Source organism: Madurella fahalii (assembly GCF_045866475.1).
Source record: "Madurella fahalii IFM 68171 DNA, scaffold_2, whole genome shotgun sequence".
Classification (NCBI taxonomy): domain Eukaryota; kingdom Fungi; phylum Ascomycota; class Sordariomycetes; order Sordariales; genus Madurella; species Madurella fahalii.
Window position 1 is genome coordinate 362,934 of NW_027263972.1, and position 12,436 is coordinate 375,369.

General features: G+C 51.3%; 3 protein-coding genes across 3 annotated transcripts; 1 reads left to right on the top strand and 2 right to left on the bottom strand.

Moving 5' to 3' along the window:
* Positions 1 to 5,255: 5,255 nt before the first annotated feature.
* MFIFM68171_02861 (uncharacterized protein) lies at positions 5,256 to 6,476 on the bottom strand (the record flags this gene model as incomplete). Its single annotated transcript, XM_071058283.1, has 1 exon — positions 5,256 to 6,476. One exon carries the CDS (start codon positions 6,474 to 6,476, stop codon positions 5,256 to 5,258), a length of 1,221 nt encoding a protein of 406 aa, XP_070914384.1.
* A 441-nt stretch (positions 6,477 to 6,917) lies between these two features.
* On the bottom strand, positions 6,918 to 10,535 carry MFIFM68171_02862 (uncharacterized protein; the record flags this gene model as incomplete). Its single annotated transcript, XM_071058284.1, has 4 exons — positions 6,918 to 8,575; positions 8,639 to 8,822; positions 8,881 to 9,744; positions 9,798 to 10,535. 4 exons carry the CDS (start codon positions 10,533 to 10,535, stop codon positions 6,918 to 6,920), a joined length of 3,444 nt encoding a protein of 1,147 aa, XP_070914385.1.
* Positions 10,536 to 11,820: 1,285 nt separating this feature from the next.
* MFIFM68171_02863 (Succinate dehydrogenase assembly factor 4, mitochondrial) lies at positions 11,821 to 12,354 on the top strand (the record flags this gene model as incomplete). Its single annotated transcript, XM_071058285.1, has 1 exon — positions 11,821 to 12,354. One exon carries the CDS (start codon positions 11,821 to 11,823, stop codon positions 12,352 to 12,354), a length of 534 nt encoding a protein of 177 aa, XP_070914386.1.
* Between the last annotated feature and the right edge of the window lie 82 nt (positions 12,355 to 12,436).

Consider the following 12,436-nt stretch of genomic DNA (forward strand, 5'->3'; position numbering starts at 1 on the left):
TCCCAGTATATAAAATTGATCGATGAGAGTAAGGCCGTCTTTCTGTTAGCAGCCGACGACCGTTATCCCGACCTGCACTGTAAGAAAAATAGGCTCTCGTTAAGTAAATGCAACAACGAGGTATATAAGTCGTCCCTATACTCGTCTTCTTGTTGATTAGGTAAGGCACACAGTGGATGATGGAAAAGAAGGAAGGTGAAGAAAAGACTTCAAAGTGCTTGATTATTAATTCTATCTAAGTGAGGGAAAGCCGTAGTTATTATAGATTTGATCTTGTCGGCCGTTTCAGCCTTCGGGATAATTGGAAAGGGGGCTTATTGTAGATCACCTGCTTACTATGGGGCTGATTTTGAAGATCTCCTTGAATACGAGATTCCTTCGCTCCTCACGTAAGATTATGATAGCGGAATTTGAATACGAGATTCCTTCGCTTCACAGGTGAGATTATAGTGCGTTTGGAGATGCTGGACCTTGTTCTGGGTGCCAACGCCCCTGTTCCAGGTGCCAGAGCCCTGTTCTGGGCGTTGTGGCCTTATTCCGGGTGCCGGAGTTCTGTTCCAGATGCCGAAGCTCTGTTCCAGACGTTGCGGCCGTGTCCCGGGTACCGTACCCTTGACTGAGGTGCTGTATTATCCCCAATACTTCTTCTTATCGTTCTACATCTGGCTTCTCATATGCCTTTATGAAGTTATCTAACTATAACAAGTGTAATAGACCCGATCGATACGACTATGATCGCTGTGACCGGGACTGCCGTAATAGGGACCGTCGCGATAATCGTCGCGATAACCGGCGTAATTACGATAGACGCGACCGCGACCGCTACCAAGACGGTGACCGCTACTGCAATCGTAACCGCCGTAACCGTGATCGTGACCACGACTATAACTGCGACTGTCGTGATCGAGCTTACATTGTATAGGACGAAGCCGCATTAAACAGCGATGCCGATAACGAGTATTCGATCAGCTCCTGCAGTGCGTTGGAATACGGATCGACGAGTGAATCTGATATGGTATACGTTGTAATCGACTCTTATAAGACTTGCTATAAGTACTATAGGCAGTTCGATAAGACAGAGAAAAAGATAGCCTATATCAAATCGTATAAAGGCTATCGTTAAGCCGTTTTACAATCGATCTGCCAGTTCTGTAGGAACAATGCCGATCCGATTTGCCAAAGCTACAGACACTGTAAATCGGCCTTCGAATCTCGTAACACACTCTTCTACTACCTCAAGATCTGCAATATAGCTAGGAAGGGCGAAATCAAGGCCTTTTCCTCTACTGCAAGTGACGAGAACCTCAATAAGTCTATATCGACTGCTCTACCCGATGAGCAGCCTCTAGAAGCCTTTATTACCCAGTCCTTTGAGGTCGAAGAAGTCTCCGCCTTGCCTACTACGGACGTAGATAACATACTACTCTCGAGCTATATTTACTTGAGAATTCTGGTACGAGCCGGCCTGGAAGCCGAAGATATCGTAATCTACATCGATCTGGGGGTAAGCCGTTCGATTGTTGGTGCTAATTTCCTATATACCTTCGATTATATAATCGAGTATTGTAAGGGCAAGGTTAAAGGCGTTAGCGATAGCCCTGTTAGGCTCAATAAATAGATAACCTTCTCTTTCTTCCTACCCGAAGAGAAGGGCCTTAATGGTCAACCAATCCTAATGAAGTTCATTAAATCAGTGTAGGTCGTAGATCATTTGGACCTAAACTTGCTTCTAAGTAACGACTTCTTAGTTCTATACCAGGTAGATATCGACTATAGTATTAATAAAGTGCGGCTCGTTGGTATCAATTTCTCCGCTAATTTCCAGGTACATGCCTAGACGGTACTATACGTCCAGAAGGTCAAAACTATATAGAAAATCACCCTGTTGCCGTATTAAGAAGTGTATATCCCTGTCGACTATAAGTCCCTTCTAGCGGACTGTCTATTTATATTCAAGTCCGCCTACAACACCGTCCTCAATGTAGTTGTAGATACGAAGACGCCTAAGGTTGTAGCTGTTGGAAATGAGGAAGGTCGTCGCAAATGAGCGACCCACTTTGTACAGTTGGGAGCACCTGCCGACGGATGTCAGATTATATGACGGGTGCGCCTAGGGGCTATCTTCCTGAGCTCCCTGCTTCCAGAGCGATATCTGCAGTATAACAACATAACAATAGAGCGACTGCCTAACCCATTAATGAAGACCTTCTAGGAGGTATAGATCTGTGCCCAACAAGTCTAATTGATCAGTGGATGCTATAGACTGTAGTTCCAATAGTTATAAGCCCGGTCAGCGATCTCTTGCTTCTACGATCAAGAACTTCAGTCAGATACGCATCCAAGACGCGATCAACGCGATCATCAACAACTGTTGGAAGTGCAACGTAAGAGCAACGATCAAACTAGATAAGATGACCACCACGAAGACCGACGATACCACGGCCCGCCTCGCGAGCCCAGACGACTGACGCGCGTGGAACCATGAGTTCCAATCGAGAGCCGTGGCCGCCGATCTTTAGGACAAGATCAACCCCGACACAGATATTAGGGAGCCATTTCTGAGCCTTCCTCAGCCCCCTGATCTCGCGAAGTTCGAAAAGCGAGAGCTCCTAGTAAGGCGATCAGAATGCTATACGACAGTTTCCTCAGCTGGAGCTGCAATGCCCAATACGGCTACGATCGACAACTCCTATAATCTCGATGCCCAGAGCCAGGGAGTACTATACTAAGAGCGTATCGACATCGGAGCCAAGTCCAAATCCATTATAGAGCTCTCGACTACTAGAAGGAGCTCCTACTCGCTTGAGTATACCGAATATATAACGCAGCTATAATACTTTGAGAAAGAGAAGGATAATACTAAGGAGTTTAAGGCGTAGGTTAATAATATAGTTTCGAGCTACTTACAGTAAATCTCCTATAATCCTACAGCCTCGCTAGTAGTATAGTATACGAATCTATATAATCAGGTCGGCATTACCGAAGTATACAAGAAGATGATCGCGCGAGATATATACCTCGAAGCGATCAAGCCGCTTATACACTACTAAAAGGATATAAGTATATAGCTTCGAACCTAGGAGCGTACGATGGCCTATATATAGAACAAAATAGTGGCCGAGGCTAAGGGATCGTTTTCTTAGTTCCCCGACTTTAAGAGAGTAGTAAAGGATATAGGATATACTGACTAGTACCGGATCTACCAGATACTCTATTCGAAGGAGATCAAAAGCAATACCCTAGAATACTATAAGCTCAGCAACGACTTCTAGGACGAGATCCGCAATATTTAGAGGAGCGAAAGCAAGTCGTATATTACGAGAGGCGTATTTACAGCTACTTTCGCCGATTAAGGTGATACCGATAATAGAACTATTAAGCACTCGCGATCGAGAAACAACGATACCTATACACATAAGAGAGGATATACTGGAGGAGAGCTATCAGGCTATAGGATATATAAGCGCCTATACCGCCTTAATCAGTACTTCTATATAACAGATCAGCTACTACTACAGTAGTTCGAGAAAAGGGAATATATCGTCGAGCTCGTTAGACAGAATCTCGAAAGAGATCCCCAACTCTAAAAGGAAATTACCCGGCTTAACAAGAAAGCTAGGAGCTTAAGTTCTAAGCCCAATAACGTTGAACGATAGAGGCCAAGAAGTAGATTACTAGTAGGCTAGTCGATATAAAATCGGATACGATCTCCTATATAAGAAACTAAGGCCAAAGTAAGATTCGAGGATAATAGGTAACTATCTAAAAAGATCGTAGAGGTCAATACCGCTTTTATAGCAGTAGGATCAGTACTATCAGTAGCTACCTACCTACTACGGTATTTAGCGATCCTCGATTCAGGCACTATAATCTATATCTTCAACAAGCTAAGCCGTTTTCTTAACCTCAGAAGTACGCCCCTAGGAGATAAGATCTAGGTAGGAGATCACCACCTACCTATCTTTAGATATAGGGAGGTAGATATCGAAGTTCGCTCTCTACTGGGATACCAATACCTTCTATACCTACAAAGCATAGCGCTCTATAAAGAAATGGCGTACAACCTTATATTACTATACTACCTCAAAGAATCTAGATATTACTAGGATATACACTCAATACCTATACTACTGAAGAGAGCGGAGGGTATACCGTTCTATATATTTAAGGATCGCTACAATCAATTTATACTTGAGTATATCGAAGGCGAGATCACCAACACCACCTTTATAGCGCACCGTAACAAGTTCAATACCTAGACTAAGTGGTAGCCTAGATATATTGCAGGCGCTATATAGCACCTATATTGGGGATAATACAGCACCTCAGTCAAGGGTACGGTACCCGGGACACGGCCGTAACGTCTAGAACAGAGCTTCGGCATCTGGAACAGAACTCCGGCACCCGGAATAAGGCCACAACGCCCAGAACAGGGCTCTGGCACCTGGAACAGGGGCGTTGGCACCCAGAACAAGGTCCAGCATCTCCAAACGCACTATAATCTCACCTGTGGAGCGAAGGAATCTCGTATTCAAATTCCGCCACCATAATCTTACGTGAGGAGCGAAGAAATCTCGTATTCAACGAGATCTTCAAAACTAGCCCCACAGTAAGCAGGTGATCTACAATAAGCCCCCTTTCCAATTATCCCGAAGGCTGAAACGGCCAACAAGATCAAATCTATAATAACTACGGCTTTCCCTCACTTAGATAGAATTAACAATCAAGCACTTTGAAGTCTTTTCTTCACCTTCCTTCTTTTCCATCATCCACTGTGTGCCTTACATAATCAACACAGAATCTAGTGCAGGAGCTAAACCCATGTACTCTAGTCAGCTAAGGCAGGCTGGCAGCTGACTATGCCACTGTACAGACGTTATCCTGTACATATATCTCGTCTATAAAAGGAGCAAGCTCTCCAACACGTACAATGGAACATACAATCAAGACAATCAAGACAAGATACACAAAATCCTCAACTGTCATTTCCCCACGATTCAGAGGTGCCGTTTTTCCGACAGATATCCCTAAATGAGAGAATCAGAAAATCAATAGAATTTAGATAAATAATAGCATTGATATAAACATTTCTAAGATATTTCTTTCTATAACTAGGGGACTAGCTGCTAGGTTGAAATGACCCTACAACCTGAGCTATACCTAAGAAAACCTGAATCAACGTCAGGAGCAATATGATACTCCCAAAACTTAGACTACTATTAGCTCAGTACCGCAGTAAAAATGTCCCAAAAGACTTACAGAAATGTCCAGTATTGCACGGTGTCGCGTTTGTCGAGGAAGATAACCCAGATACTCCAAGGTTTGCACTTCTGCAGGTGAGAGTCCAGCGCTAGGATTCTCGGAAAGAGGTCCTTGAATTCGGTCCGATCCCATTCTGATGGATCTTTTTCCATCAGCGACTTAACTCTGGGGTCCTTGGGAATCGTTATTGAATGCCTTGGGCCGCCGTTCTTGCGGGTTGGCAATTTCACGTTCGCAAGCAAGCGGTGTCGCAGCCGAAACGAGGAGCATTCCAGGCACCAGCACCAGCACCGAAGCGCCAGAGTTTTTTTTAGTATCCTGTGCAGTGATGAGGCTGTGAATGGATTGAATAAGGTAGAATAGGATGACTCGATCTCGTCCATGAGGTTGGCAGAGATGCCCATCCGAGCAAGGAGCTCACCGGAACCGTCTTGGAGTGCGCATGGTAGGGAAAAAAGCTCAACAAAATACGCGTCCTCGTGCTTGGAGAGGAGCAGGTGTCGTGAAATGTTGGTCGTCCACGTGAACTTGACGCCGCCGAGGGAGACTAGCCTTACTGCATTCAGTCGCTTGCGGTCTATGGAGAATGACTCAAGTAGGCTCACGGATGCGTGGAGGTGAAAGGCACCGATCTCGTCGCCCGGTATACTTGCTTGTGATGGAGATTGGTCGGATCCACTATTCTCGCTCTGATTCGGTAACAAGCCGCTCTGGCTCACAAGGCTGGGAATTGACTCGGCCAAAGCTCCGTCTTCGCTGTAGGATAAGCACGCCCGGCTCACGCAGTACGCCAACACGATACGCCGCTGATCGTTTCTTCCAAGGATGAAATATGACTGCTGCAGTAGAAGGTTGCCGAGGATGAGGAGGACGACCTCCCTCACGCTCAAGATTCGTAGCTGTGAGTTGGCGACCGTGTCGCTGAAGTAAGGGGGGGCCGGAGTGGAGACGAGCTCGTCGATGTAGGACTGGATGGTTCTAGGACTGCCGATAGTATGCCCGAAATAATAGATAGTCCGAGTATAGAACTGAAGAAAATCTATCAGCTCGCCTCGACCAGGCCATGACGACTCAATATAGTCTAAATACGGCTTTGAGCCTGCGTCATCGGTTAGGCCAAGAGCGGAACGCAGTTCCGACCTAGCCTCGCTGATAGTTTGGCCGGAACTGCGGCCACTGCACGTGAGCGTGATCGACTCGGGTTGTGCTGCCATATGTCCTTGAAATCGAGTTCTTGCATTTGAACCGACACCCCGAATGCTCCGAGGCACATGTCAGTGAGAGAAACGGGTACCGAATAAAGGAGCGAAGGAGGGGTATCGCGTAAGATCGAGAAGGCGCCAATTCGAGATTGCCGCCTTGCTGCGCCACCTCCCATCCGAGGTGGTGCTGAACATTTGCCGGCTAAGATCTTTTCGCGATCTGAAAAGGTTTAGCGCTGCCAAGAGTTAGAGCGCTGTTAGCTGCAGCGGATCTCTTTCGTATATATACCGCTCAAAGTCTCCCACATATTGGGATCAGGACAAGGCACATCTTCTTTTCTTTCTCCCTACCGAGACTCTATTCTTGAGCTCCCTTTTCGCTTCCTGTAGTGTCACAGATCCAATTCCATCGGATCGGCAGTGGAAGAAGCCGCTATCATTCTCGACTGACTGTCAAACAATTATGTAATCCTCTGTCAACTCCTTTGGTAGCTGAAACGCTCCATAGAATGCGACCCTCCCTTCCTCCAGCCTCTTATACAGCTTATCACCCTCCAAGTCGTACCGCTGCACGTCCGACACCATTTGTGCGAACGACGCGAACCCAGCGACTTTGGCGACCGGGGTGCCGTCCCTGGCACTCCCTAAAACACAGACTGGTGTGCCGCTCTGCCCGCCTCTCGTGGCTGCGTCGTGTCGTACCCGGTACAGGATTGATCGCGCAACAAGGCTGGTCCAGGTGCTAGCTTCGTTTCGGGCATCCGCCGTTCGGGCGCTACTCGAGAAACCACTTAGGAGGGAGCGACGGCGGGATTGCTGCTGAACACGAAAGATGCCCTGACCGACCAGCTGGCAGCGGCTGTCAACTACGCCGATGCTCTTTGCTTCCCTGACACTATACCCGTCTAATATCCTAAGGTCGGTGGAATTATACTTGAGACCTGTCCACTCGTGCTGTTCGAACCATTCCAGTGGTGTGATGACAGCCGGGTCTGGACTCTGAGCATCTTGCCATCCAGACGTCGGCGGGATAGGAATGTGACTGATGTCGATGAGACTGACATCATGGGTGAAGCCGATGGGGAAGATTTGAGGATCAAGGTCGAAGACTTTTGCTAGGGGTCCAAGATCAAGCGAGCGGCTCACCATGGCGGCTGTAACGGCCTGGATCCAGTTGGAGGCGGGTTCGGAAGCAGCCGTTCTCGGGCGCCACAGAGTTGACGAAGGAGATAGCTTTTTAACAGCGGCCACAGCACCTGTAAAAACATGCGTAGAGACGGTCGCAAATCTCGGGCAGTTCTTGCCCCCCGAGTCCTTCAGCGGTGAGACGACGACACCGATCTTGCCATCAAAGCGATCCCCTGCTCTGCTGTCTTGAACCACAGCCCGAACCGTGCTACCAAACAAGGATTTAAACGAGTATGTGAGCAGGGGGGTCGAAGGCGTTGTGCCAAAAGACAGCGGGGCTTGGGTGGATGCCATGCCTGACGACGGCCCCTGAGATGAATTACTTCCGCCTTGGTCCGTCGCTGACATGGTCGTTGAAGTAGAGCTCACTCCCTCGCCCGCGGTAGGGTAAAGTGAGAGCGGGATGAAGCTCACCTTCAGACCGCCAAATTCCCTCGGCAGACTAGCAAGGCCATGCTCGTAGTCGAAGTCGTCCGGGACGATGACCTGCAGATCGCCGTTGATCAAGATGTAGAAGCCTATCGCCTGGGAAAAGAGCGCGAATATTTCGCCGACCGTCTCTTGTGATATCTGCTTGGTAGGGGAGATGATTTGTGGATGTGGATCCGGAGGCGGGGACAGGAGCGGAACCAAGGGATACTGATAACGAACAGGGAGGACGACTGGCAGCCCGTCAATTATTAACGGGATCTTGCTGTCGAGAATTGTGTCGGAAGGTGTGCACGTCCAGCAACAATTCTCGACGCCGTTTTCATCAGAGAGCTTTAGGTCGATCTGAAGGTCCTCCGGCAATAGGTCGATCTGAACGTCCTCCGGCAATACGTCGATCGGAACATCCTCCGGCAATAGGTCAAAGGAATAAATATCTGAAATTGCTTGATCCGTAACGGCTGGGTGGTCATCTAGGACGCCAGAAGGGGTATCTAGTTAAGCCGGGAAGTTACCCGCGAAATTCGAAGGAGGACTTGCAAGATCTGGGGGGATACCTGCTTGTACCGGCTCTACTTTCCGCTTCTCTGACGCCCTGAGCTGATTCGTTGATTCCAAAGTTTGGTTTGGAAGAAACGGTCGAGCCGTGGCCGTCCAATTCTCTGGTACTGCCGTTCCGCTCCCGCTGTCTTGTGTTTCCGCCGGGCCGTAGGGGCTCTCGTACGGCATCACCCATGCCCCCTAGATGCTGCAGTCAGCTAAAACCTCGAGTGGGACAGTCTAGGCATGGAATGCTTACCTCATGTCCACGGGGGGTGTCGTCAGGGTCCGCAGTCGGAGGCACGTATCTCTTGCTCTGCCCACCTGGGTTTATTTCCTCCAGATAGTTCTGTATGAGACCGCTGGCATAAGGTTCGTAATATGGGAGCTCCGGCGACGTTACTTGATCTGAGTTACTTGATCCGTAGCTCAGGTTTGGGGTTTCCTGTAGTCTCATGGAGCTGAACCGACCGCTCAAGTCGGCGACTGGCCCCTCCCCGCTGCCACTGCCATATCCCCCAAGGCTGCTGTAGTCCTCAAAATCTCCGTCGAGAATGGCCAGCTGTTTCGTCGCCGATGGCCTTTTTTTGGGGTCCATGCTCGCCATCTTCCGAATCGTTGCGTACCAATCCAGCTTCGAGATGCTGACGAGCCATCGATGGAGGTCTGGGGCGCGCATGTGCGAACAGGTTTTTCGAAATTCCTCGCTCCGCATCCAGACGATCGTGGCGAACAGCGACCAAATGTCCACTTTAGTGGTTTGTTTTTGCCTGTTGAAGACCTCGGGGGCCATGAAAGGCTCTGTGCCTGCCGCCGTCCTGGCCAGCCCGGGGTCATTAGACAGTCCAAAGTCGCCGAGGCAGAAGCGGTAGTTGGCAGCTCCATCCGGCTCCCAAAGGACGTTTTCGGGCTTGACATCACGGTGAACAATGTTGTGCGACGCGATGCACTGCAGCGCGAGAAGCATCTGCCGCAGGACCACATCAGCCAAGGACACCGGGTCTGGCCCGTCTGGATCTTCGACGAGCGTCTTCAGATTGCCCTTCATCAGGGGCATAAAAATCTCGCCCCAATTGTCCCTTTCTCCGCCGCCGGCGTAGTCGAAAATCTGGAGGATGTGTTCCTATTGCGAGGTCAGTGAAGAGCCGGCGGTTCGCGGGGCAAGGGGGTGCTCACATGTTTGATGGAGCTATCCTGGTTGATACGAAACAGATTAGCCACCTCTCTGGTCGCGAAGTCGAGGTTCTTGCCCGAGAGGTTGTGGAACTTCTTGACAGCCATGACCCTGCCATTGGTCACATCCAGGACCCACCACACGGTGCCGTATGAGCCGCCGCCGACTCTATCGCCCTGTAGGTATTTCTTTGTCCGCGAGTTGCTCGGCCCCATGGTGTACGGCTCGTCCTTGTTTGGGAATGCGTACAGCCCGTCTGACTGCCACTGGATCTTGAACTGGTACCACTTGTCTTGGCCGAGGCCGAAACGGGGGTTGATGCCCCGAGCAACCAGGACAGATCTGGAATTGGAGCGCAACTTGATGGTGTATCCATGATTGTGCGTGATGGTTTCGACGGTGCCGTCCTCGGAGTGGTCGTACAACAACACCGCGCCCGTCTCCTCGACGAGCTGGAAGGAAGCGTGGACTTCGGATATGTGGGGCGAGCCTTTGCCGCTCGCGCCCGTGTTGGGCAGGTATATATCGGTATCGCCACAGCCCAGCGTGAATATTTGCTTGTCGGGATTCGAGAAGTCGATCCACAGGCCAATGGTGTTATGGAATCGGCCGCGCAGGCCGTCGTTTTCGGGGAGGTCGACGGCCTTCCGCGCGGCCGGGTTCACGGGCGCAAGCAAAAAGGCTGGTGTATGGGGCTCAAGAGGCGTTTCCGCTCCGTCAGTGTAGTAACCTTCCTCCATCGTCGGCTGTTGCGTGGAGGACCAGGGAGGGGACGCATCAGGGGAGCACAAATGCGGGGCCAACTTGGGCGGCCAAATGAGTATGTCGTTACAATCTGCCCAGACGGTGCCATCGATCCCACATGATCCCTGGGTCTACTCGTTCTCCGAACGGCCGCTTGAATCCTGGCGGGGTGCTGAACCAGGGCACCGCGTCCGAAGGGGGTCTCGTGGGTGTGAATCACTCGACGGCGAGGGTGGAAGTTGGGTGACTCGCCCAGGAGGGTGCCGCTCCGTTAGATGCATGGCAGACCTCGCATATGCTGGGGCGCGGGGGTACCCGTCAGTTGTTCCGACTGCTGAGCCGGACATGAGCGCAGCCGGGAGCGTATTCATTGGCCCCAGCAAGGGGTCGGCATGGGCCAAGCGCCCCTTTAGGCAGATGGTACGCCATCAACCGCAAACTGGACAGCTACTGGACAAGGCTACCGGGTGCGTTTGGGCTGGGCTACAGCATTTGCTGGGCCGCCAATGGTGGTCCGGTGCGAGGGCGCCATTCAGGCCGTAAGTCCAGCCCGTTGGGTCTAAATGGGTCCTTTCCTTTGGAATTTTCAACTTTGTCAATCGTACACTGTGCGCACACCAACAGCGATGGCACGTCCCACCGAAACGTAGGAAACGAGAGAGCCTGCATTTTGCCATTGCCGCCACACACGATTTTTGTGGGCGGATGGGCGAGTGTGGATTGGCGGGCCTCGGTGCCGACACACTCCGTCGACTAAACATGAGAGCATCGAAGATTCAATAAGGGGATCTGGAAAAGTTATGTCGGCAGCCGTCCCGGCTCTCGGTGTAGCAAAAGCGGGAGGGGGTGAACCGTTCCAATAAAAATGAGCCATTGAGCCATTGCAATTCTCAGCTGCCGAGCTTGGACCTTCTCCAGCAAGGGAGTTCAGGGTGTGGGGCTGCTCTAGAGCTCGGGATCAGGCTCGCGGCGGGGGATCTTCAGCAAGCTCATGCTTATCGAGCGTCGCAGGACCCACACGCCAAGGGCATAAGGTAGGAGAGGTTGCCCTGGTTCCGTCATTGACCTCGGATGCCCGGGATTATCCGTCGCGGAACTGCAGGTGCCCGGGCTTTGGCGAAGCTAAGGTACCTTACCTATCACCGCAACCCTTCGCATCGCACCAACAAGCAGCTCAAAAGTCCAACAAAACAAGCCAACATTCCGTACGACCGGGGAAGACACTGCGTAACTCTACCAACCCGTGCATAAATCTCCACTTCAAGGAAACCGGAACCCAACATGTCCCGCCTCCTCCGCTCGGTTCCCCGGTCCCGACTCCTCCGCCGCCTCGACCAGAGAGCGGCCAGCGCCACAAGCCTCCGCTACGCAAGCAACTTCCTGCAGAACCATCCGTCGCCGCCCCGGCTGCCCGCCGACCAACAAGCCGAGTTCGAGCGCCTCCAGCGCGCCGCCGAGGCCGCTCTCTCCTCGCACAACACCATCCAGCCCTCCGACTCGGCATCGTCGTCGTCGTCGTCGTCGTCATCGCCGCCGCCGCCGCCGCTGCCGCCATCGCAGCAACCGCTGACCACCTCCCGCCACGTCACCTCTCCCTCCTCAAACCCCGCCCAGCAGGCCCAGCAGCATACACAAGCAACGGCGGAGGATCCGAGCGCGGGCAGCTTCAGCGGCGGCATCAGGCAGGGCGCGCCGCCCGAGTTCGAAGGGGACAAGAACCCCAAGACGGGCGAGGTTGGGGGTCCAAAGAACGAGCCGCTTCGGTGGGGGAGCGCGGGGGACTGGAGTTATAACGGGAGGGTTACCGATTTTTAGACTTTGGGGGAAAAGGCGTGGATGGGAGCTAGGAAGTTAGTTTTTAGTGGTCTCAGGCCGTGACTTCTTCTCTATCCGCCAC